This window comes from Lutjanus erythropterus, chromosome 22 (assembly GCF_056507025.1).
Source record: "Lutjanus erythropterus isolate fLutEry1 chromosome 22, fLutEry1.hap2, whole genome shotgun sequence".
Lineage (NCBI taxonomy): Eukaryota > Metazoa > Chordata > Actinopteri > Lutjaniformes > Lutjanidae > Lutjanus > Lutjanus erythropterus.
In genome coordinates this window covers 22811819-22838547 of record NC_139338.1, presented here as the reverse complement: position 1 = coordinate 22838547, position 26729 = coordinate 22811819, and the positions used below count along the sequence as shown (strand labels likewise).

Sequence of the window (26729 nt, the reverse complement as noted above, 5' to 3'; positions counted from 1 at the left end):
ACTATACTATGACACATTCTAACATCATACTATACAATGACATATTATAATTTTATACTATGACACATTCTAACATCATACTATACAATGACACATCATAACGTCATACTATACTATGACACATTCTAACGTCATACTATACTATGACACATTATAACGTCATACTATACTATGACACATTCTAACATCATACTATACTATGACACATTCTAACATCATACTATACAATGACACATTCTAACATCATTCCATATAATGACATATTGTAACATCATACTATAATATGACACATTATAACGTCATACTATACTGTGACACATTCTAACATCATACTATACAATGACATATTATAATTTCATACTATGACATATTCTAACATCATACTATACAATGACATATTGTAACGTTTTACTATACTATGACACATTATAACATCATACTATACAATGATACATTATAACGTCATACTATACTATGACACATTCTAACGTCATACTATACTATGACACATTATAACGTCATACTATACTATGACACATTATAACATCATACTATACCATGACACATTATAACGTCATACTATACTATGACACATTCTAATGTCATACTATACTATGACACATTCTAACGTCATACTATACTATGACACATTCTAACGTCATACTATACTATGACACATTATAACGTCATACTATACTATGACACATTTTAACGTCATACTATACTATGATACATTCTAACGTCATACTATTGACACCTTCTAACATCATACTATACCATGACATATTATAACGTCATACTATACTATGACACATTATAACGTCATACTATACTATGACACATTCTAACATCATTCTATATAATGACATATTGTAACGTCATACTATACTATGACACATTATAACGTCATACTATACTATGACACATTATAACGTCATACTATACTATGACACATTCTAACGTCATACTATACTATGACACCTTCTAACATCATACTATACAATAACACATTATAACGTCATACTATACCATGACATATTATAACGTCATACTATACTATGACACATTTTAACATCATTCTATACAATGACGTATTGTAACGTTATACTATACTATGACACATTCTAACATCATACTATACAATGACACATTATAACGTCATACTATACTATGACACATTATAATGTCATACTATACTATGTCACATTCTAACGTCATACTATACTATGACACATTATAACGTCATACTATACTATGACACATTCTAACGTCATACTATACTATGACACCTTCTAACATCATATTATACCATGACACATTATAACGTCATACTATACAATGACATATTCTAACGTCATACTATACTATGACACATTCTAACATCATTCTATATAATGACATGTTGTAACGTCATACTATACTATGACACATTCTAACGTCATACTATACTATGACACATTCTAACATCATACTATACTATGACACATTCTAACATCATACTATACAATGACACATTATAACATCATACTATACTGTGAGACATTCTAACATCATACTATACTATGACACATTATAACATCATACTATACAATGACATATTATAATTTCATACTATGACATATTATAACATCATACTATACAATGACATATTGTAACGTTATACTATACTATAACACATTCTAACATCATACTATACAATCACACATTATAACGTCATACTATACTATGACACATTTTAACGTCATACTATACTATGATACATTCTAACGTCATACTATTGACACCTTCTAACACCATACTATACAATGACATATTATAACGTCATACTATACTATGACATATTCTAACGTCATACTATACTATGACACATTCTAACATCATTCTATATAATGACATATTGTAACGTCATACTATACTATGACACATTCTAACGTCATGCTATACTATGACACATTCTAACGTCATACTATACTATGACACCTTCTAACATCATACTATACAATAACACATTATGACGTCATACTATACTATGACATATTCTAACGTCATACTATACTATGACACATTTTAACATCATTCTATACAATGACATATTGTAACGTTATACTATACTATGACACATTCTAACATCATACTATACAATGACACATTATAACGTCATACTATACTATGACACATTCTAACGTCATACTATACTATGACACATTCTAACGTCATACTATACTATGACACATTATAACGTCATACTATACTGTGACACATTTTAACATCATACTATACTATGACACATTCTAACATCATACTATACTATGACACATTATAACATCATACTATACAATGACATATTATAATTTCATACTATGACATATTATAACATCATACTATACAATGACATATTGTAACGTTATACTATACTATAACACATTCTAACATCATACTATACAATCACACATTATAACGTCATACTATACTATGACACATTTTAACGTCATACTATACTATGATACATTCTAACGTCATACTATTGACACCTTCTAACACCATACTATACAATGACATATTATAACGTCATACTATACTATGACATATTCTAACGTCATACTATACTATGACACATTCTAACATCATTCTATATAATGACATATTGTAACGTCATACTATACTATGACACATTATAACGTCATACTATACTATGACACATTCTAACGTCATACTATACTATGACACCTTCTAACATCATACTATACAATGACACATTATAACGTCATACTATACTGTGACACATTTTAACATCATACTATACTATGACACATTCTAACATCATACTATACAATGACACATTATAACATCATTCTATATAATGACATATTGTAACATCATAGTATACTATGACACATTATTACGTCATACTATACTGTGACACATTCTAACATCATACTATACCATGACAAATTATAACGTCATACTATACTATGACACATTCTAACATCATACTATACTATGACACACAGTATAGTATGACGTTATAATGTGTCATAGTATAGTATGACGTTAGAATGTGTCATAGTATAATATGACGTTATAATGTGTCATTGTATAGTATGACGTTAGAATGTGTCATAGTATAGTATAACCTTACAATATGTCATTGTATAGTATGATGTTAGAATGTGTCATAGTATAGTATGATGTTAGAATGTGTCATAGTATAGTATGATGTTAAAATGTGTCACAGTATAGTATGACGTTATAATGTGTCATAGTATAGTATGACGTTAGAATGTGTCATAGTATAATATGACGTTATAATGTGTCATTGTATAGTATGACGTTAGAATGTGTCATAGTATAGTATAACCTTACAATATGTCATTGTATAGTATGATGTTAGAATGTGTCATAGTATAGTATGATGTTAGAATGTGTCATAGTATAGTATGATGTTAAAATGTGTCACAGTATAGTATGACGTTATAATGTGTCATAGTATAGTATGACGTTAGAATGTGTCATAGTATAGTATGACATTAGAATGTGTCATAGTATAGGATGACGTTATAAAGTGTCATTGTATAGTATGATGTTAGAATGTGTCATAGTATAGTATAACGTTACAATATGTCATTGTACAGTATGATGGTAGACTATGTCATAGTATAAAATTATAACATGTCATTGTATAGTATTATGTTAGAATGTGTCACAGTATAGTATGACGTTAGAATGTGTCATTGTATAGTATGATGTTAGAATATGTCATTGTATAGTATGATGTTAGAATGTGTCATAGTATAGTATGACGTTAGAATGTGTCATAGTATAGTATGACGTTACAATATGTCATTATATAGAATGATGTTAGAATGTGTCATAGTATAGTATGATGTTAGAATGTGTCATAGTATAGTATGACGTTATAATGTGTCATGGTATAGTATGATGTTAGAAGGTGTCATAGTATAGTATGACGTTAGAATGTGTCATAGTATAGTATGACGTTATAATGTGTCATAGTGTAGTATGATGTTAGAATGTGTCATAGTATAATATGACGTTATAATGTGTCATTGTATAGTATAATGTTAGAATGTGTCATAGTATAGTATAACGTTACAATATGTCATTGTATAGTATGATGTTATAATATGTCATAGTCTGAAATTATAATATGTCATTGTATAGTATGATGTTAGAATGTGTCATAGTATAGTATGATGTTAGAATATGTCATACTATGAAATTATAATATGTCATAGTATAGTATGACGTTAGAATGCGTCATAGTATAGTATGACGTTAGAATGTGTCATAGTATAGTATGACGTTATAATGTGTCATTGTATAGTATGATGTTAGAATGTGTCATAGTATAGTATAACGTTACAATATGTCATTGTATAGAATGATGTTAAAATGTGTCATAGTATAGTATGACATTAGAATATGTCATAGTATAGTATGACGTTATAATGTGTTATTGTATAGTATGATGTTAGAATATGTCATTGTATAGTATGATGTTAGAATGTGTCATAGTATAGTATGACGTTAGAATGTGTCATAGTATAGTATGACGTTACAATATGTCATTATATAGAATGATGTTAGAATGTGTCATAGTATAGTATGATGTTAGAATGTGTCATAGTATAGTATGACGTTAGAATGTGTCATGGTATAGTATGATGTTAGAAGGTGTCATAGTATAGTATGACGTTAGAATGTGTCATAGTATAGTATGACATTAGAATGTGTCGTAGTATAGTATGACGTTAGAATGTGTCATTGTATAGTATGACGTTAGAATGTGTCACAGTATAGTATGACGTTATAATGTGTCATAGTATAGTATGACGTTAGAATGTGTCATAGTATAGTATGACGTTATAATGTGTCATTGTATAGTATGATGTTAGAATGTCATTGTATAGTATGATGTTAGAATGTGTCATAGTATAGTATGACGTTATAATGTGTCATAGTGTAGTATGACGTTAGAATGTGTCATAGTATAATATGACGTTATAATGTGTCATAGTATAGTATGACGTTATAATGTGTCATAGTGTAGTATGACGTTAGAATGTATCATAGTATAATATGACGTTATAATGTGTCATTGTATAGTATGATGTTATAATATGTCATAGTATGAAATTATAATATGTCATTGTATAGTATGACGTTATAATGTGTTATTGTATAGTATGATGTTAGAAGGTGTCATAGTATAGTATGACGTTAGAATGTGTCATAGTATAGTATGACGTTATAATGTGTCATAGTATAGTATGACGTTACAATATGTCATTATATAGAATGATGTTAGAATGTGTCATAGTATAGTATGACGTTAGAATATGTCATAGTATAGTATGACGTTATAATATGTCATGGTATAGTATGATGTTAGAAGGTGTCAATAGTATGACGTTAGAATGTATCATAGTATAGTATGACGTTAAAATGTGTCATAGTATAGTATGACGTTATAATGTGCCATAGTATAGTATGACGTTATAATGTGTCATAGTATAGTATGACGTTATAATGTGTCATAGTATAGTATGACATTAGAATGTGTCATGGTATAGTATGACGTTATAATGTGTCATGGTATAGTATGATGTTATAATGTGTCATAGTATAGTATGACGTTATAATGTGTCATAGTATAGTATGATGTTAGAATGTGTCATAGTATAGTATGATGTTAGAATGTGTCATAGTATAGTATGACATTATAATTTGTCATGGTATAGTATGATGTTAGAATATGTCATAGTATGAAATTATAATATGTCATTGTATAGTATGATGTTAGAATGTGTCATAGTATAGTATGACGTTATAATGTGTCATGGTATAGTATGACGTTATAATGTGTCATGGTATAGTATGACGTTAGAATGTGTCATAGTATAGTATGACGTTAGAATGTGTCATGGTATAGTATGACGTTAGAATGTGTCATAGTATAGTATGACGTTATAATGTGTCATGGTATAGTATGATGTTAGAAGGTGTCATAGTATAGTATGACGTTAGAATGTGTCATAGTATAGTATGACGTTATAATGTGTCATAGTATAGTATGACGTTAGAATGTGTCATAGTATAATATGACGTTATAATGTGTCATTGTATAGTATGATGTTAGAATGTGTCATAGTATAGTATAACCTTACAATATGTCATTGTATAGTATGATGTTAGAATGTGTCATAGTATAGTATGATGTTAGAATGTGTCATAGTATAGTATGATGTTAAAATGTGTCACAGTATAGTATGACGTTATAATGTGTCATAGTATAGTATGACGTTAGAATGTGTCATAGTATAGTATGACGTTAGAATGTGTCATAGTATATGATGACGTTATAATGTGTCATTGTATAGTATGATGTTAGAATGTGTCATAGTATAGTATAACGTTACAATATGTCATTGTACAGTATGATGTTAGACTATGTCATAGTATAAAATTATAACATGTCGTATAGTATTATGTTAGAATGTGTCATAGTATAGTATGACGTTAGAATGTGTCATTGTATAGTATGACGTTAGAATGTGTCACAGTATAGTATGACGTTATAATGTGTCATAGTATAGTATGACGTTAGAATGTGTCATAGTATAGTATGACGTTATAATGTGTCATTGTATAGTATGATGTTAGAATATGTCATTGTATAGTATGATGTTAGAATGTGTCATAGTATAGTATGACGTTATAATGTGTCATAGTGTAGTATGACGTTATAATGTCATACAATGTTATACTGTAACGTCATACTATACTATGACACATTCTAACATCATACTATACAATGACATATTGAAACGTCATACTATACTATGACACATTCTAACGTCATACTATACTATGACACATTTTAACGTCATACTATACTATGATACATTCTAACATCATAGTATACAATGTTATACTGTAACGTCATACTATACAATGATACATTCTAACATCATATTATACAATGACATATTGTAACGTCATACTATACTATGACACATTATAACATCATACTATACTATGACACATTCTAACATCATACCATGACACATACTAACATCATACTATACTATGACACTTTCTAACATTATACCATGACACATTCTAACATCATACTATACTATGGTACATTATAACATCATACTATACAATGACATATTGTAACGTCATACTATACTATGACACATTCTAACATCATACTATACTATGACACATTCTAACATCATACTATACCATGACAAATTGTAACGTCATACTATACTATGACATGTTCTAACGTCATACTATACTATGACACATTGTAACATCATACTATACAATGACATATTGTAACATCATACTATACTATGACATATTCAAACAACAGGCTATAGTATGACATTAAATCATATTATATTATGACACATTATAACGTCATACTATACTATGTCACAGTATAAGATCATACAATAGTATGACTTATTATAATATACTATACTGTGACACACTGTAATGTCACACTATCTACGACATAATACAATGTCATACTTTACTACGATACATTATACCGTCATACTATACTATGACACATTATATCAGCATATGATACTATGACATTACGTCCTCCCTTGGTGACCAATTAAACTCGTAAAAACTAACCCAAATTTCTGTTTTCCTGATCCAGGTACATGTCTGATTCTGGGCTGCATGATCTACCCAGACGGCTGGGACAGCGACGAAGTGAAGCGGATGTGCGGCGAGCAGACGGACAAGTACACGCTGGGGGCCTGCTCGGTGCGCTGGGCCTACATCCTCGCCATCATGGGCATCATGGACGCTCTCATCCTGTCCTTCCTGGCCTTCGTCCTGGGAAACCGTCAGGACAGTCTGATGTCTGAGGAGCTGCTGGGAGACAGTAAGAGGATATAATACCTTCATGGCTCATAGAGGGCAGAAACAGGCAGGCAGTGCAGGTTAGACTGTTGAGGGAGAGGAAAACAATGGTCCACAGTCTCAAAAGGGAAACACCAAAAGAGTAACTGCACACTTTTTACTTTCCCAGACTCATTTCTTTGTGAGTTATGGAGCACTTTAACTGAGACGGTGTGGTGGTATGCAATAAAAAAAATCATAAAAGGTGTAGTGCAATTACACCTGAAATTAGATCCAGGCTATTTTCAAAACAAAACAAAGCAAGTGGCACTAAATTTATTTAAAAAATCTATTTTAATGATGCCCTGACTGTCTGCTCTGTGTGTGAATATGCAGCCACACCAGCCAAGATTTTATTCCACTTTTGGCTCGAGGAGCGTATTATAATTCTTTTAAATCATGAGGCTCAAGTCCATGCAAAGTCAAAGTGAGCTACAAGTCTCTTTTTTTTGTCTGAGGACATTAAAGTTGTGACTCATATCCACATTTCTTCTAAATTTTGGTGCTTAATTGGCCTTTCCATTAGAGCTCAATACAATAATGAGACACCATCTGATTCCTGATCTGAACACACATCCCACTGCCAGCTGGCTACAGCTACATATTTAAGCTAACCGCTCCTAACTCAAGGTAAAGATTTGACTAACCACCAGCTGTCCAGCTACATATTTAAGATAACTGCCAAGTATTCGGCTGCATATTAAGCAAATTGGCTGCTAACTCCAGTTATATATTTAAGCTAACAGCCACTCACTCCTGGTACGGATTTGAGCTAACCAGCTACCAACTACTGCTAGACAGTTAAGCTAACTACCAATTATCCAGCTATATCCACTAATCTGACTGTATGCAGCCAAGGTTTTATTCCACTTTTGGCTTTGGGAGCATATTATAAGTCTTTTAAATCATGAGGCTCAAGTCCAAGCAAAGTCAAAGTGAACTATAAGTCTTTTTTTGTCTGAAGAACTTAAACTCACACCTTAAATTAAAGCTCAATCCAATAATGAGACAGTTCACCATCTGATTCCTGCTGCTACACACCACACATCCCACTGCCAGCTTGAAATTAGAAACATACCTCTAAGATTTCCTTTGCATAATTAGCTCAAGTTATTCATTTGCATACATCAGATGAATTCTCTATACCACCTGCCCGGCTGCTTTTTGCTCACTTTTCTCACCAAATGAGGTTTTTCTGTCTTGATTGGGTGATTTGACAACTGCACCCGGACCCAAAGAGAATGATTTAAGCAGCGAGGAGGAGGAGGAGGAGGAGGCAGGAGGAAGAGGAGAATACAGATGAAGGAGGACGGAGATGAAAAGCAATCAGAGAGCGAGACACAGAGAGGGAGAAAGATGGGTGACTGAGAGGAAGAATGCACCAATAGCGAGGGTTAATTGAAGCCTGGGGACGCTGGACAGAGTCATGAATTACTAATGGCTGTTTACACAGCTTGCTGCCAGCCTGTCTAAATGAATCACAGCCACCCTATCAGCCGGGACACAGTCGCCTGTTAGCTCGTGTAAGCAGAAAGACTGGGAGGAAGAAGCCATTATCAACCGAGAAGACCGGAGAGGAAGGACAAGACAGAGGGAGAGGGGGATAATGAGGCGAGGAGGAAGAGGAGGAGGAGGAGGCAGATGTATGTGAAATATGAGAATGAAAGTGAAAAGTGGGGGATTCATCAAACGGCAGATGAAGTTTAAATGGGGTGTTTTCTTATCTTGTCACTCAGGAGGATGGATAGTGACACTTGTCCAAGTTAGAAACATCCAGAGGGGTGTTTTAATTCACACAGCTGTAGTTCTTTTAAAGAAGTTTGATGTGATGCTGCCACCTGCTGGTCAGGAAATGTCAGAGTACTGAACTGGTTTCTGTCCTTTTTTTTTTCTAACCCAACAGAGAGCGGCAATAACGCCATATAACATCTGGTACTGGTGAAGCAGTCACACACTCACAGGTAAGGATCACATCTGAGAGAAATGTGGAGCTGCAACTACAGATTATTTTTAATTAATCTGCTGATTATTTATACACTGTTGGGGGCTTTTCACACTGCATTTAGCCCCAGGTCAACAGAGCGGGAAACTCCACTCACACTGGCACGATCCAAAGTGGGTTAACCCCGACTTTGGCCTAGGGCTAGTTGGCCCTGCTCCGGTGCAGGGTTAGCCCAGAGTTTGCAGGGTTATCCCTTGAAAATCGACTAAACCCTGGGCTAAAAGCAGCCGGTGCGAAACAGAGCTAAAAGATTAGAAGAAGAAGATAATCAGCTGGGTTAACGGCATGTTTCTGCATTTCTTATGGGTAGAACATCAGCCCACCTTCATTTCTAAGAGACTGAAAAGAGACAAAAATGTTCTTCTTAAAGTCTCAGTGTCTTTGAATGTCCTCTTGTCAGTCCAAAACCCAAACATGTTCAGAGCTTTCTTTTCTTTTCCTTTTTTTAGAGTACATATACAACCGCATGCTATCTAAGCAATCTGTTATAATCAATACAAAACAGAGAAGTAATCACAATAATGATATTCATCATCATTCTTAATTTAGATTTTTACCTGTTTTACACAAACGACTCCATAAAATATTAAAATTAACTAATAATAATAATCATAAAGTCTCTCATTACAACTGATTTTGGTCATTTCCCAGATTCTACTTTATTTTTCTTCTCACCTGCAGGTCCTGCTGCCTAGACATGATGTTACATCAGGATCCGGCCTCCCTCTTGTGGTCCAACCTGTGGCTGGGATGCAGAGCAACAGATAGAAGAAGAAGAAGAAGAAAAAGAAGAAGAGGTGGAGGTCTGGAAGAGGCCACACAACCGCAGTGAAGACCAGGACGCCTCTTAATTGTCCTCTCTGAAAGCTCCCTCTGTATAATAGCCTTCTCGTTCATCTCAGACTGCTTTTTTTTTTTGCAGGATGGATTCTCAAAAGTACATTTTACCTGTGTCGGTATGTCACTGCATCATGTTACCCTGAACTGTTCTCCCCCTGTGGATGTGAGGAAGGCTGAAAAATAAAACATCAAAAAGACTCTTCATGTGGTAATTCAGCTCCAGGACTCTGTTTGGACAAACACCACTGAGCGACGGCCACTCAAATCGAATTAAATCAGAACAAATTATCCAGACTTTGACTGACACAAATAAGGACTTAACAGACTTGAGGTCAAAGCTGTCAGATCTTCTTTCTTATCAAGACAACAAACTCCGTGCAAAGGACTTCGGCTTTGACACTGTTTGACCGTTCATTTTAAAGGAGAGAGGTGTGAGGACTGAAGAAAATTATAGGACGGATAAACAAACAGAAAGAACGGTGTTTTGTTATAATTAAATGTTTGATGTGATAGAATCAAAGGTAGTAATTAGAGGTTTTGCTGGTGACAACTTTGCAAAAAAAATATGACTAAATAAGAGAAACATCAATTGTATGAAGTCTATAATCTGTGTATAGCTAAATGTTGAATATGTCCCTGTACTTTGTCTTGACTTTGAAATGTACACTTTGAAATGTCAAGCTATTGGACCATTATTAGTGTGTGCCATACAGTATCTTGTAATCTGACAGTATTGTGGAGTACTAAAAGGGCTTAAGAAAAGCTAAACTGGATACTAATTAAGACTGAATAAGTCGACTCTTTGTTGTGTCTTTTAGTTTCCTGTCATTCTTCACTGTCTCCTAGCTAAAAGAGCTAACGTTAGCTAGTTAAACACATGAGGAGTGTTTCTAGCTGACATTCTTGTTACTATGATGAACAAAAAAAATTTTTTAAGGCAAAAAGTTTGTGAATTAAGGGATGCTTGATTGCCTTTTGGTTGAGAATTAGCGCTACAGGAAGACTCAATTAATATCTGACCAGCTACTGGTTAATATTGGCTTAACTTCAAGGAGTTTTTAACTTGTTATGAAACAGGTTCAATTTAACACTGATACCTTTATATGACCTACATAAAAAAGAAAAAAAAAGACCATCTGTGATACGATCTGCTATTTCTATATCATTATTCTTTGCCTTTGTTTACATTTTCCCAGGCAAAGATACAGTGACGTTAGTCAGTTAAAAAGAAGACGCAAATTTTAACGGGACAAAGAAATAACTTTTGTCCGGCACATGCAGTAGCTAACATAAGGTTAACCTTATGTAAAACATCAAATTGTTGTTTGTACACTTTGGTTTTTGAACAGATTAAATAAACATGATGTAACATATTCATTAGTAAGTTTCAGAGGTGCAGGTTTGCAGTTGTTTACTATTATTTCCATTAGTGCTGGCTAAGCTAACTGGCTAACAAAGTAAGATAAACAAGAGAACAATGGACTCTGCACAGCTAGCTAGCTATAACTCTTAGCCAGAAAGCACATTGTGTACTTCCCAAAATGTCAAACTATTCCTTGAACACCTTTTTTTAAATAAAGTAGGATAGTTTCAAGTGTCACACAGCAACATTATTCTGGTGAACGTGCCTCCTTTGATATGATCCCTGCCACTTTAAATGTCACCGTGTTGGACTAAAGGAGTCCTGAGTGTTTGTCTAAAAAAGCTAAAACACAGACTGTTGCTCCAGCACAACCAAAAGGACTCATCGTACTCTCCCGCCCCATCATCAAGTCACATTCCTGATCCTGAAGGTGCAGGTGTTTTTTTTTTTTTTCCTCCCAGCTTGTGACGAGACAGTGGTGAAAATGTTGAATCCTTTTCTGTACGGGTCTGTTCAGATGAAAAACTTCTAATGTGGAATCAAAGTGTGAGACAATAAAAAATGACATACAAGCCAAATATATTAATGGATTTGTGCGCTTGAATTGAATATAGGTCAGAAAGTTCTGCTCTGTTGTTATTCATGTTTTACAGAACTGTTTCAGAATTAGGGTTGTAGATTAAAAAGACAGAACAGTGTTTGCTGGAAGATTTTCACAAATGATTTAAGCTTTTAATTGAAGCTGAGATATTAAAAAATTTGCGTACCAATATTTACTCTTCTGGAACATAATTGAAGAGCTTTTCACAGCGACACAGAGGTGCTGAGGCTGCTGCCAAATGGTGTGTTTGATGCTTGTCCTCGTTAGAGTGAAGGGCAGAGCGGCGTCGCAATCATCAAGGACCCAGTGGATTGACCAGCGCCGGCCGAGATGTAAATATCGGCTTTAACATGCACACGGGCTCCTGGATCAAAGGCCTCCGGAGGAGCGCGAGGCCATCTGCTCACATGAATCCTAACAGCCTGCAGGGAGCTGAGGAGGAAACACAGGCTCTTTGTTACAGGAGGCTACAAGGTGTCAGTAATTTTCTATAATCGGTTCCATGAGGCTTTGGTGCTCACAAACCAGGCAACAAGACTGATGGTGGTTAAAAATAAGGAGACGACTTTTTCTGTTCTTGTATTCTGAACACTGATGAGGCAGAAAATGTCAAGATTAGACTGAGGGTGGTAGCAGGGAAAAGGCCACGTTGTCACCCAAATAAAAAGATGCTTTCCTCTGTATGGTGGCTATTTTTCGACATCTCGTCTCAGGCTCTTTATAAATATCATCATTTTAAGTTTTACTTTGAGCTGAAATGTGTGCTAAAGTTAGCATTTAGCTCTCTGGTGGAGTATAATTGAATAATCTGTCAAAAAATTATTATAGTTATTAATCCAAACTGAAGCCCAAACTCCCAGATATTTGCTTTACAATGATATTAGAAAGTTCATGCACAGTTGAGAGCTGCAAAGACAGGTTTTGGGGTTTCTGCATTAAAAAATTACTGCTTTCTTATCAAAATAGACGAACTGTTAAAACACTTAAGTTGTTATCTGAAGTGCAACCTTGACCACGTTATATAAAGTGTCTTTGTACTTCACACCTTCTAATTCAGGGTTTTTCAACATTAACTGTCAGCTGTTATTAAAATCCTTCCTCCTGCCCTCGTCTCTCGTCTCGGTGACGTTCTCTTTACTCTGATGCATCTTTATACAGTGAAGCAACTTTCCAAAGGTTTGTATTACACTTAATAATAAACCTATTACACAAATCTGTAAGCTACACTCAGCTGTCTTGTTCATCAGTCTTTGTTTTGTTTTTTTAAGATTATTTTTTGGGCATTCTTATTTTTATGTGATTATACAGTAACGAAAACACACAGATGATTGTTATATTCTGCCAATAAATCCCCCTAAATCTTACAGACTGGAGCTTCAAGTGTTAAAAAAAATGAAAGAGGCCTGTTTAAAGCCAAAGATATAAAACAGAAAAGCAGTAGTTAAAGGGATAGTTCGGATTTTTGAAAGTGGGGTTGTTAAGGGTACTTGATAGTCTGTATTACAACCAGATAATGTTGGGATTTTTGCTACTGCAATTATTTTGATTATTTCACAGCCTGGCGTACGCAGACCAACTTTGTCAGAGAAATTAAATCTGCCAAATGAAAACATGTTCGGAAGATTCCTCTGGTTCACAGGCTTGTTAATCGAAGCGCCAGCTTTGACCATGTTGACCATGTTGCGTGTGGCGTCAGTATATTTTTCTTCCAGCTCCTCTCTCATCATCAACATTGATACATTCTGACCATAAACGGTCTTTCTTCCTCTTTCTTAGTCATTAAGTCTGTGAGCAACAGCAGAGGAATTCAGAATGAAATAACAGCAGTGTGCGGGTGTGTTCCTGCTTTTTGTGCACATTATTGTTTCACAGATTTATGGATATTCATGTGCCTAATAATTAACCATAAGAGTTTTGAATATCAGCTACAGATTTGTTGTTACCAAACACCACAGGTTTTTCCTCTGCAGCAGAAGCTTTTTGTCGACGTGTCCCCCGTCGTCCCTCCTGAAGGCAGGATATTTGTGCACAAACTCTACCAGAGACACATAAACACGACAAGTTGTATAAAACTGTCATTACAGTGATTTATTATAATGAACCATGAAAATAGCCAACCAGTGCAGTGTCTGTGAGTCTCTCCCCTCCACACAAACATACACTCACACACACAAATAATAAAAAAAGACAAAAAGGTAGAAGAGTCCAGAGAGAGAGGGAGGAAGAAGAAAAAAAAAAATAAAATAAAAATAATGCTACAGTCACAAAAACATTCAGCTTTGCCAAGAAGAGCGTTCATATGTACAACCATATTTCAAAATGGGGATGGGAGCGAATTGTACAAGCATAGAAAAGAAAAGAAGCGAATATTTACAATCTGTTCCTGGTGAAAGCTGGAGTAACCACCTATACATTAAATTACACTTTCTACAAATAACCATTGATATTCAAAAATAAACCGCTAACGTCCTACCTGTGGGGGCAAGACCACTCCGCCTACCTCAGAAGACTACGAGCACTCGGTACACGAAATCTCACACACACACACACGCGCACACACACTTTTCTCACACACACACACGCATACACACATGAGTGCAGCCTCCCAGAAACGGGTCTTTTCTGAATCTGCAGCGGTGAACAGATATTTGTTGTTAGACAGAGGAATAAAAAAAATAATTGTGTTTTTTTCTCTATACAAAAAGCTTTCTCTTCGCTATAATGAGCCGCTAGATTAAAACAAATAAATGGTGTAAAGAGAGCCGACAACAGACGAGAGAGAAGAGGAATAACTGACAAAGGAGGAAGAGGAGGGAGGAGGAGGAAGGAGGAGGGGGTGGGGATAGGCTGGAATGTCCATAGATAAACAAAGTGCGGGGCATTACAACGGGAGTCCAAACAAGACACAGAACAGAGGACTTCCGTCTCCGTCACAAGAAGGTTTTATAAAAACAAAAGGAGGCCAGAGAGGAGGCGATGAGCACCGGGTGGGTGGGGAGCGTCCATCTTCGTTTGATACAGTTTGTCTTGAAGATCGTCTCACTGTCCGTTTTTTTCTAAAATTTTTCAGTCCTCGTTTTTCTTTTTTTTTCTTTTTTTTATTTAAAAAGTAGCATTTTATATCCCACAATCAGCTGTTTTTCCACTGGCCATGTGTTCAGGTACATAGAAAACGTATCTACAGCTTATATGGTACACGCCCCTCTCAGGGTGAGTTCTTAGGGGCCGCCGGGGGGGCCGACAGCAGCGAGGGGAGGGGCCGTCAGTGCCACCCCGTGCTCAGGTAGCCCGAGCTGTGGAAGGCGGGCGAGGACGCGGGAGCTCCACGACTCCCAGAGGGCATCTGGGGGGCGGTGGCGGCGGCGGCCTGGCCTTGTTGAGTCTGTTGAGGAGGGGGAGGGGGAGGTGGAGGCAGTCCGGTCTGCTGGAGGGGAGGGGGGTACGAGGATGGAGGAAAACCCCCTAAGTTCTGAAAGTGGTGAGCCTGCATGGAGGCGTTGGTTGAGGGAGCCGGGGGAGGCGGAGGAGGTGGTGGAGGCGGGGTGAGCGACAGCAGGTTGCTGCCGGCGGGAGGCGGCTGCTGCTGAGGCTGCTGGGAGGTCTGGCCCTGTGGGGGAGGAGGTGGTGGGGGGGCAGTGGTCAGCATGAGCTGGTGCTGCTGGATGGGAGGGGGCTGCAGGTGCAGCAGGGCGGGGCCGGGCATAGGGTGTGGGGGTGGAGGAGGAGGTGGAGGTGGAGCGGCGGAGCTCTGATAGTGCACGCTGTGAGGGAGAGTCTGCATCATAGGCTGAGAGCCGGGAGGGTACGGCGGCGTGACGGCGGGTTTGAACCCGGGAAAAGGTCCGGCAGGTGAGGGACTCTGGGTGGGGAAGTACGCTGTGGAGGCCGGTGGTGCTGGTGGAGGAGGGGGAGGCGGCGGTGGAGCACTCTGGGTGTTATACTGAGAGAAAGGGGCGGGGCCAGTCTGAGCCTGAGGCTGCGGTTGGTTCTGAGGCTGAGAGGAGAACAGCGCCCTCTGGCTCCGGTAGGGAGAGCCCTGAGGCTGAGGTTTGGGGGAGTGAAGGAGGGAGGGTCCGGGGTAATGCACCGGAGAGGAGGGTAACGGGGTTGGGTGCAGCTTCGTGGGGGTCAGGGGAGCCTGTTTGGGTCCTGCGGGCTTGCTCGCCGGCTGGCTGGTTGGGTTTGGCGTCCGAGGCTGACCGTCGCCGTCTTCCTCCTTCGCCGGTCGACTGGGAGGCTGAGCGAGGGGACCAGGAGAGCACGGCTGAGAGGAGGAGAGAGGAGGAGAGAGGAGAAGTTAAACGCTGAGGATGGATCCAAAGATAATCAGTTTACTGTCACAGAGGAGTAAAGAAACCAAAAAATATTCACATTTAAGAAGACGGAATCAGAGAATTTTGACTTGACTTTTCTTAACGAAATGACTCAAAACTGAGTATCAAAATAGTTGTTGACAAATTTAATAGTTGACAACTAAACAATGAATCATTGCAGTTCTAGGTCAGGTCTCATTCATGAGGACAAAATGTTGACTCACTGTGTGTGTTGGGGTCTTTTGAAGACTTGGAGATGGACAGTCTCTCAGTGCAGGTGTGTCTCCACCTTCTGTCTCACCATCTAAAAGAGCAAAACAGTGTAATAAAAAAGTTGAATAACGTGGAATAACATTTTATATGTCTTGTTTGTTTAATCTGTAGAAAAACCAAAGTGTAAAAATAAAAAGTTGAGGTTATAATGGATAATTATGTGCTGCAAGGCTGAAACGATTTGTCACGTTCGAACGTTAATAACTACAGAAAATAAACTGCTGCAGTCAGTGTGTGAAAGCCTGAGCGTCATGATAGCAGTGCAGATTTTCCTAAAAAGGAAACCAATTAGTTGTTTATTTTAAGAGATGCGTCCTGTTTTCTTTTTTGTACATTTACTACGACTCTTTAGTAAAAGCAAAACTTTTTCTTAACTGATTACTTGATTTGATTGGGTTACAGCTTTATATTCAATGGACAGATCTGAGGGTGGCATCTACCCAAGAAAGTGAACAAGTGTATTTCTCACACTGTTGAACTATTCCTTTAATGCAGATGACTGAGAGTCGCTGTCTCCGTTCTCACCTGTGTCTTTGTCTTTGCTGAGCAGCAGAGCTCTGTGGTAGCTGCGTTCTCTGGCCTGCTCTACAGACGTAGACGACGTCCTAAAAACAAACATCAAACAAAATACTGTCGTCATCACGATCTTCAGCTGACATGGATGCAGTAGTATTGCAGTACAAGCAGTTTTGATGATTACACACCACTGTCCTTCTCCTCCCTCCTTCTCCCCTTTCTCTCCTGCTGTCTCTGCCTCCTCAGTTGTCTGCGGCTCTTTCACAGCGGTGGTGTTGGTGTTACAGACCGCCGTGGGAGCCGGGGGCAGAGGAGGTTCACTGGTCGTCTCCAGCGCGACGGGGAAGGCGTCCACGGTCAGGGGCGGCACGGTGGAAACAGGAGAGCTGCACTCTGTCTTTGAGCCGCTGCGACGAGCTTCACGCTGACGTTTCCTGTATTCCAGCAGGGAAACCTGGCAGACCAGAGGCACAATGTCATTTAAGAACAAAGAGCAGTTCTTGTTTTAGACCAGCAGAGGGCAGCATTAGGATGGTTACTGACACACAGAGCAGCATGAGTCAATGCATGTCTGTCATTAAATCGACTTGGTGAGGAGAGGATGTGACAAAGAACATGGGTCGAGAAAACCTTTATTTTCTCATATATCTGACTTCTTATATAAAGCATACTCTCCTCATACAATCTGTTCTAATATACACTGTGTCCTGATCTTATTTTGTCCCAGCAGCAAATGTTTCCGCTATTTAACAAACCCATTTATTTCTTGCAAAAGTGATGGATACATTACTAGTTATTTCTTGAGTTTCTTTATGTGACCTTTTTGCATGGGACAAGAATTACCTGTGGACCTTAAATGATTCACATGGTGGAGTTTGTATTTTACTTGAATTTACTGACATTATGTCCTGCAAATGATGTCATGGCTCTGCTGAACATCAATGTTTCAGAAGCGACTGTTCTTCAGGAGCCACATTAATATTATAGTTCAGGTTTGTTTTGCTTACTTGTTCAGTTTACTGACTACAGAAAACAAAAATGTTGACTCTAAATCACTGACCCGATCTATGCTACACTCCAAGGATTAAAAGGTAAAATGCACCATTTTCACTCACCTTTTTCTTCTGTGGGGGGTTCTGCGCCGACCCTCCTCCTTCACTGCTGCCATCCCCGTTCAGTGAGCGCGAGAAGCCGAGTGACCCTCCCTCCTCGGAGCAGGGGTAGAAGAGCTGCCCCTGGCCTTCACTGAAGGGCGCCTGAGAGCCGACCAATGACCCCGTCCCCGCTGCGGACCCTGCCGCAGCCCCAGCTGCAGCGTCGGGCCTGAAGGGAGCTGCCAGAGGCTCTAGGGTGTGTGAGGGTGTGAGGTCCCTTAAGTTTGAGTTGACTGGAGAGAAGTTCAGGCCAGCTGGTCCAGTCGGGCCTCTGTCGGGGCTTTTTATCCAGCCAGGGAACGAGGAAGCACACGTTTCTGCAGATGAGGAAGCCTCACTGCCGCCTTCTACAATAGCACCATCGGCTCTGTCCTCTCCACAGTCCACAGGCTCAGTAGCTGGAGGCTGTGGACTCTCAGGGACAGGCGCCTTCGCTTCTGCCGGGAGTCCATCTGAACTCGGAGCTCTGACGCAGGGAGAGGAGACCAACGAAGGAGGACGGTCGGCCTGGGAAAAGGAAGGAGGAATCAACGTCAGGGGACTGTCATAATAAAGCAAGTCCAAGTAAAAAGCCCAGAAGAAGGGAGTTGGAGCACAAATGATTATCTCTAATGGTGAATGAAAAATTGGGAGAACTAATCAATTTTTTTTTGCCGTGTTGTTCTCTAACCTCTTGTACGCTGGGTTTCCGGCTGACCTCTGGCGAGCTTTCCACTGGAGATTCACTCTGTGGGACCAAAGACACACTCAGTCTCTCCTGTTCATTTTCTCACATAAACAAAGCTCAGTGGGGTTTCCATACAAACTTACCTCTAGAGGGGCGTTAAGTGGCTGTGTTGGGGTGCTGGGCGGGGGCTCTGTACTTGGCTCCTCCGTTCGGGGACGCGGCGGGGTAGCCAGTAACACGGGGGTGGCGGGTGTCTCCGATTGGTCTGCCCTGGTGGGCGTGGCACAAGGGGAGCCGTAGGGCGTCGAGCTCTCGGACATACAGGCATCTAATGGACTCAACCGCCGCTTTTTCAAAGGTGTGGGCAACTCTGAGGGAGGAATTTTAAAATTTTGATGTGATTAATGTTACAATCTGGTGGAAAAAACCTGGACAAACACGAGCTTGTTTTGAAGCTACTAGACTGAGTTGTACCAACAAATATTAATTTAATCAAAGATTACTTCTTAACAGAGTTTAGCAAAACTGACCTGAGTTTAGTAAATCCAAGTTCAGTGATTCGAACTGAAATTAAACAGCATTAAATCAAAGTAGAGATGCTTGCTTACCCAAACTAAAATAAAGAAAGAATCCATATGAGTGAATTTAATCAGGTTTAAAAATGAATCCTTGTTGGTGCAACCCAGCCTTAAAAAGCCAGTCTTAAAAGACAACAACAACACTAAGTAAGACTTACCTGGTAGTGAGCACATGCCATTGTAGGGGAGAGGGCTGTCGGAGTCTCCATTAATGGAGGGGCTGAGCGGACCCTCACAGGGCATGAGGAGACTCGGTCGTCTGGCTGGGCTGGTGGAGCCCTCCTCCTCTAGAGCCTGCTTCAACCATCGCTGTAAGAAAAGAGCGGAGGTTCAGTAACTCAACAACGGAAACAGCTGAATTTTGTTCATCTTTGCAGGAAACTTTAGAGGCACTCAAATGAGTTTAACACGCTGGAAAACATTTGCTGCAGTCAAAGCTGATGATGTATAGACAGCCAGTATCAACGTGGGAGAGCTTAATCATTTCTAATGCAAGGACAGATCCATATGACTTTCCAAATCTGGCTGGATGTACATTTTTTCCATTAGCATCAGAGCCAAGCGGAATTATTTCTTAAGCAGGACTCTGTACCTTCTTGCAGGAGCCAGTGGTTGGCGGCGTTTCTGGCAGTTCCCTGGAACGCCGCCTCCCGGTGGGGACTCCGGGAGTGGTGGGGCTGCGGTTTGCCAGGAATGGGGACGAGAAGCGGACGTAGTGTTTGGGCGTGCTGTAGACCTGTGGGGAGCAGGCCATGCCTGGTAGGGCATTTAGCTGCGTGGCGAGTACTTCAGGGTCGCTGCTTATTCTCAGCGGCCTCTCTGGGGCCGGCTCAGGGGTCCGTACTGCACCGCGGTCCTGTTGCTTCTCTCCCACCCACTCACTCACAAAGTGCTGAGGAAGAGAGAAAATGTATGACATTATTTGACAATCTGAAAGGTTTTTGAAACATGACACGTGTTTGATGTGATGTGTTTTTGCCAAAATAAATTAACCTTTTATAATGTCTTCAATCCAAAGTAGCTCAGTTTTAAAAAGCAAAACTGTAAGACCCTGATACAAACAAGAACCACACAACTGCTCAGAAATGGTGACGCTGCTTGGATTAGCAGTCTGTCTGTACCTTTTTAGTTTTGAAGCTCTTGCTCCCGCTGCGGTTCCTGTCCGGTGCAGGCGAGCTGCTGTGCGGAGGGCTGGTGTCCGGTGCTTGGACAGAGATGGCCTCCGGCTCAGGTGCGGTGGGGGTCTCTCCTTCGGGGGCTTCGTTGGTCAGAGGCTCCACAGATTCGATTGGAGAGCCGGGGGGTAGGTCGGAGCAGGCGCTGATGGTGCGAGCTCGCCGGCGCTGTTGGCCAATGTGCGTGCGATTCCTCGAGAAACTTTTCCTGTTCCTCGAGCCTTTGACTTTGGCCGGCTTTAATCCTGGCTCCTCTTTCACCTCCAAAAGTGGCTATGAGAAAGACAGAGTCACAAATTTTCTCTTTGATAGAAAGTTTCTTCCAAAACTGTTCAGTGGTTTCTATTGATCAGGTGAGTTACTGCCCATAGGTGTGTTTTCCCGTAGAAAAACTGGGGCCATTTGTACAAAACATCTTAGGTTTTCTCCTTAAGTATGCCACTTAAGACTTAATTTCTCCTTAAGGTAAGGGATTAAATTAAGGGTGTTTCAGAGAATCCCTTCAGATGTTTCCTTTGGTGAACAGATTTCCAGTTCTGTGGTCAACATTATCCGTGATCCGGTTTCCTGTATTTTTTTTCTGTGGTATTTTTACTGTGGCAAAAAATTGGAAACGACTTTAAGTTAACTTACAGCTCACTTAATAACCATTAATGTTAGGATGAATAACAATGAAAATAAATCTTCTCTTAAAGAGCTATTTATTTATTGTTGATTTCATTACATATTACAAGTATTCAAGTTATAGATCTAAATTAGACTGTGACGGTAACTTTATCTACCTTTATAGCCGAACTAGCAAACATGAAGCAGGCTCAATGACATAACAAGCCTTCTGATTTAGACTTTAATCTCATGTGCTATAAAAGAAACAATTTTAAACTGAATCCATTTCATAGATTATTCATTTAAACCCATAAACTTGGGAATTTATGAGGTGAATGCATCATCAATAGGCTAAATCTGCCTAAATATGCGCATCCTACACCTTGCAGTTATACTGTAAGTTTAATTTAGTCAGCCATTTTCATATTTCACTTTAGAGGTATAGTACTTTTCCATTAAAATAATTAATTTAGATAACAAGTTTCAAAGAGATAAATATATTAATTTGACTGGTCTACTGAAGTAAAAGCTACTGATGAGCAGTTAGTTGAAAATCTAACATCAAGTATTGCTGAAGATCAGATTTGTTTAAACTGTCAGTTCAATGATTATATGCCTGGATATTCCTGACAGTCTCTCTGAGAAAACTCTGCCAATCAACTCTGTCTCTGTGTCAGGGGTCTGGATGCTGAGGCATTTCCCTCCTCCTCCTCCCTCCCTCCCTCTTCTGTTGCAGCTCCAAGTTTCTCGCGGTGTTTTATAAAGTGTTTGAACAAATTTGTAGTGAACAGCCTTCTCACCACACATTTTCATTCACACCTGTTAAGCAGCTCCAAACGAAGCTCCTCTTTTGCTCAGCTATCAGTGTGTGTCAGACTGAACTAGTCAACAAAATATGACAGTTCCTTGTAGTAGCTTAGAATAAAAGACTATGATGAAGAGGAACTTTTATGCAACTGATTTTATTATGAGAAAACATTAACTTGGACTTCAACTAAATTCTTAACCTGAGGTGTTTTGTGCAACCGGCTCAGACATCTGCAGCCCAGTCCAGTTTTTGTGTCTCCATGCTCTCACCTGCATGACAGCTGGAGAATCAGCTGTCTCTGGCGTGGCTGGAGGCTCCTCCTTGATGTCACTGCGGCCCCCGACCTCTGACTTGATGCTGCCGATTCTTTCCAAGGCCTGCTCCCTGCGTTTCTCCCTCTTCTCCATTCGGGCGAAAGCTTGCAGGATGGCCTCCATCTTCCTCTCCTCTCGCGTCTGTGGAGGGATAGGAGGAGGGGTGATGGAGAGGAGCAGAAGCGTTAGTCCATGGAGTACTGCCCTCCCGCAGAGCCCCAGAGGTAGCGATAAAACGGGTTAATGTGTGCTACACAGCGAAAAGCGATCTAGCTGAGTGCAGAGTGAAGAGAGAGGTGTAGAAGTGACCCGTCGCTTTCACAATAAGACAAAACAAAAGGAAGAGAAGGTCAGACAGGAGCAACAGGAAGAATGTTGTGAGGATGTAAATGGGCTTTTCTACCTCAACAGACAAAACGCTTTCCGATTAAACCCAGACAACCCAGGTTGTAACAGTGTTCTAATGTGTTCCTGCATGCCACATATTCCCCCAGGTCTACCACCACCAAAAACCCCAAACAAAGAGCTCCATCTTCAGTCAGAACACCACTTTGAAAAGATATCCATACCACGAAACAATCTGAAACAACACACATGTTGCTGCGTAAAGACGAGGCTGTTAGTACGTTTGTAAAGTCAGTCACCTCTGGGAAGATTTGGGTGGGGTGGGGTGGGGAAGGCTGGTAGATGGGTGGAGTAGGGTTGGCTATGTATGGGTCAATTTTTACCTCCTTGTGTTTCAGTCCCTTCCAGCTGGAAGCCGCCCCGACAGGGAGATGGGACTGCTCCGCTGGGCTGGCCTGAATATTCAATAAAGAGACAGCCCAGTTTAGAAGAGACATGTCCCCCTAAGCAAGGCTTCACAAACACTGGACACAGCTGGACTACTGACTCACTGATCCTCTGGTGGTACAAAATGCTCTAATGATGCCACCAAACCAACAGATACTGAGATGTCTGAGCTATTATTACTTTTAATATCTAGGTTTGGGGTAGAACTGCAAATTTTGTGCATTTTCTTAAGTCACAAAATGCATATCTTTTCTCATTTTAATTTCTCTCTTTTTCCTTGCTTTTTTTCAAGTTTCCTTATTTAACAAATGCCTCCACCAGACAAAACAATTCCAATTACTGACATTTCTAGACTATAGGGGAATTATTGATTAATAGATTTTTAATCTGTTCTCCACTCAACACCTTGTTGGAGGTATTTTCTAAAATAGCTGATAGGTTTACACCTTTGTACTTTACATTTATCACACAACTTCAGTCATTTCCAATCTGAGTTTATATCATCATAGAAGCTTCTTAAGGCCTCCTTAAACTGTGTGATTTGGGCTGTTGTGACAGAAGTTGACAATCATAATGGAAATAAAGTAAAATCTTTGGGCTTCAATCCTAATCAGTGCTCCTAGATCATGTGAGACATGATCTAAACGACCAATCAGAAGATGACATGTAAAGACACAGAGTGCACTGGCTGGCCTAAATGTCCTCGGACGCCGCGGCTGTAGCGTTGTTGTCAGAGAAGTATTAGAGAAAGGTTATCGTGTTTCTAAAATCTATGTTGACATATCAAGGTCATTTTATGATAAATTACAGTAAATATATCACATATTTCTCCTTTAATTTTGTTGTATTATGTTAAAACACTTCTTGTTAGTGTTTGTAATGTGTCAGAATATATGGCGGTTTATGTTGACATTTGTTATTTGTGCACTGGTTTATAGATTTAATCTCTTACTTACTGCAATAATGTGTTACCGCATGTAGTAAATGTTATGATACTGCAGAAATCCTATTCATGATGCCTTATACTACTTCATTACTGCCTCAAGGATAAGCATACTGATATAATAATATCGTATGAATGGAAGGGATGAATGGATGGACATAAAATCAACTTTACTGTCTCCGAGGTTTAACACAGAACACACTTTAGGCAAAAAGTTAACTAAAATTCTGTCACCACAGGCAAACACTCAGTTAGGGGATGTTGCAAAAACAGCCATTTTGCCTTTTCAAACAATAGGGGCTCTTGTTTAAGTAGGCAGGATATCATGCCAACGCACACCAGTGTTATCACCCCCGCACCTTGTCGTAGCACAGATTTACACCACCCACATGCATCTACTACGCCTGTGATCCGTCAGTTTGTGAATGCACACTTCTACAGCAGAGCTCTCTCCTGGGCCACATTCCATAGAAAGCAGCCTATTGGATCTCCCAAAGTCAATATGGCCCTGGCAACAAGGCTCTACCCTCTGCAGCCCCTCCTCCTCTGCCTCCCCTCCCGCCTCCCTCCCTCCCTCCCTCCCTCTCTCTCTCCAACCATCCATCGCTCTCTGGCCGATTAGCAGAACTGTACGTTGGCCAAAGATGAGTCAGCACTTTGCACCTTGGGTCCACCGTGTGAAATGAAGCTGACTGCAGGGTAATTTCCACAGCACGCGCGTTTGTGTGTCGGTGTGTAGTGTGCCACGCTCGGCGGTGTATATGTGCGTTTGATCCCATCTCTCAGGGACATCAGGCCGTTTGGCAGTGAAAAAAAGAGTGGTTGAACTAGTAATTGGCCATTTCAAACTCCTCCTAGCCGCAATGAAGGTGAGAGGAGAGCTGTACTCAAGCTGTAATACACACTGGGGGACAGTTTCAGCCCGCATGATGACACAATATACTGGTTTGTTCCCACTGACAGGAGATGGGTGTTGTAATCAGGCGTGTGGCACTAGAGGCCTATTAGTTGTCTCATATGCTGGAGGGGGGAAAAGGCAACAAATGAGGAAAATAAATGTCACTGTGTAATGATAAGACAAAGCACGAAGCGTCAGTGCTGTGAAGAAGAGGGGAGCTGAAGGAAGAGAGGAAAAAAAAAAAAAAAACAGCAACAGGGGCATTGATAGTGGTGGGAGCCCAAGCAGCAGATGAGTGATGAAGAGGAGGGTAGTTTTATGGAAGAGGGAGGTAGAGGACAGCTGCTCCTGATCCAAGCCACAGCACCCTTATTAGCAGACAAAAAGTTAAAGTCCACACCCAGAGCAACAGGGGGAAGTTTTATTTTTTTTCCGCTCTTTTCTGCTGGGTGGCTGCATGGCAAAAAAAAAAAAAAAGCTGTAGCCCCTAGCTTGGCACACTTACCATCTTCCTCCTCCTCTCTGCAATCTGCTCCTCTGACTCCATCTCTACTTCATTGCTAACGGAGGTTTTGTCTTCTAGATCCTCATATAACTCAGGATCCTGTAAGAGGAGGGGAGAGCGGGGTATGGCGCTTTATCATGGCTGATCAGTCAGTCTGGCTACAGACTAGAGGGAGACAGGTAAGAGTGGAGGAGGAGAGGGGAGGTGAGGGAGAGAGGGAGGGGAGTCATCTGAAACATACGAGGGAAGTAACCCTGCTTGTTTCTAGTGATCAGTCTGTGCACAAAACACATCTGCTCAGAACTCGTCCTTGGTCTTAACCCTGCTCTGTTTTTCATATATGATGATTAAAGGGATCATTTGGAATATTTAAAGTGGGGTTGTGTCAGGTGCTTCTGCACAGTCGGTGTGTTACCTACAGTAAATGGCGG

The 26729-nt window shown here is 39.7% G+C and overlaps 2 protein-coding genes across 5 annotated transcripts in view; one reads left to right on the top strand and one right to left on the bottom strand.

Annotated features, from left to right (window-relative positions):
• Positions 1-10989, top strand: part of lhfpl3 (LHFPL tetraspan subfamily member 3) — an 81688-nt gene extending 70699 nt beyond the window's left edge. The window contains exons 3-5 of the mRNA XM_084711007.1: positions 7703-7933; positions 9854-9911; positions 10634-10989. Coding sequence (XP_084567133.1) covers positions 7703-7933; positions 9854-9876 — 254 coding nt within the window. The 3' untranslated portion in view covers positions 9877-9911; positions 10634-10989. The remainder of the gene's footprint in view (positions 1-7702; positions 7934-9853; positions 9912-10633) is intronic.
• Positions 10990-14818: 3829 nt separating this feature from the next.
• The window catches only part of kmt2e (lysine (K)-specific methyltransferase 2E), a 37829-nt gene continuing 25918 nt past the window's right edge, over positions 14819-26729 (bottom strand). Inside the window, exons 13-25 of one of the 4 annotated variants that reach the window (XM_084710495.1) lie at positions 26299-26397; positions 23889-23960; positions 23116-23301; positions 21379-21705; positions 20850-21149; positions 20416-20566; positions 19823-20049; positions 19683-19739; positions 18974-19519; positions 18047-18312; positions 17868-17947; positions 17294-17373; positions 14819-17020 (exon numbers count right to left, since the gene is read on the bottom strand). In XM_084710495.1, coding sequence (XP_084566621.1) covers positions 16019-17020; positions 17294-17373; positions 17868-17947; positions 18047-18312; positions 18974-19519; positions 19683-19739; positions 19823-20049; positions 20416-20566; positions 20850-21149; positions 21379-21705; positions 23116-23301; positions 23889-23960; positions 26299-26397 — 3393 coding nt within the window. In that variant the 3' untranslated portion in view covers positions 14819-16018. The remainder of the gene's footprint in view (positions 17021-17293; positions 17374-17867; positions 17948-18046; positions 18313-18973; positions 19520-19682; positions 19740-19822; positions 20050-20415; positions 20567-20849; positions 21150-21378; positions 21706-23115; positions 23302-23888; positions 23961-26298; positions 26398-26729) is intronic. The other 3 variants (XM_084710492.1, XM_084710493.1, XM_084710494.1) reach the window with 3 other exon arrangements.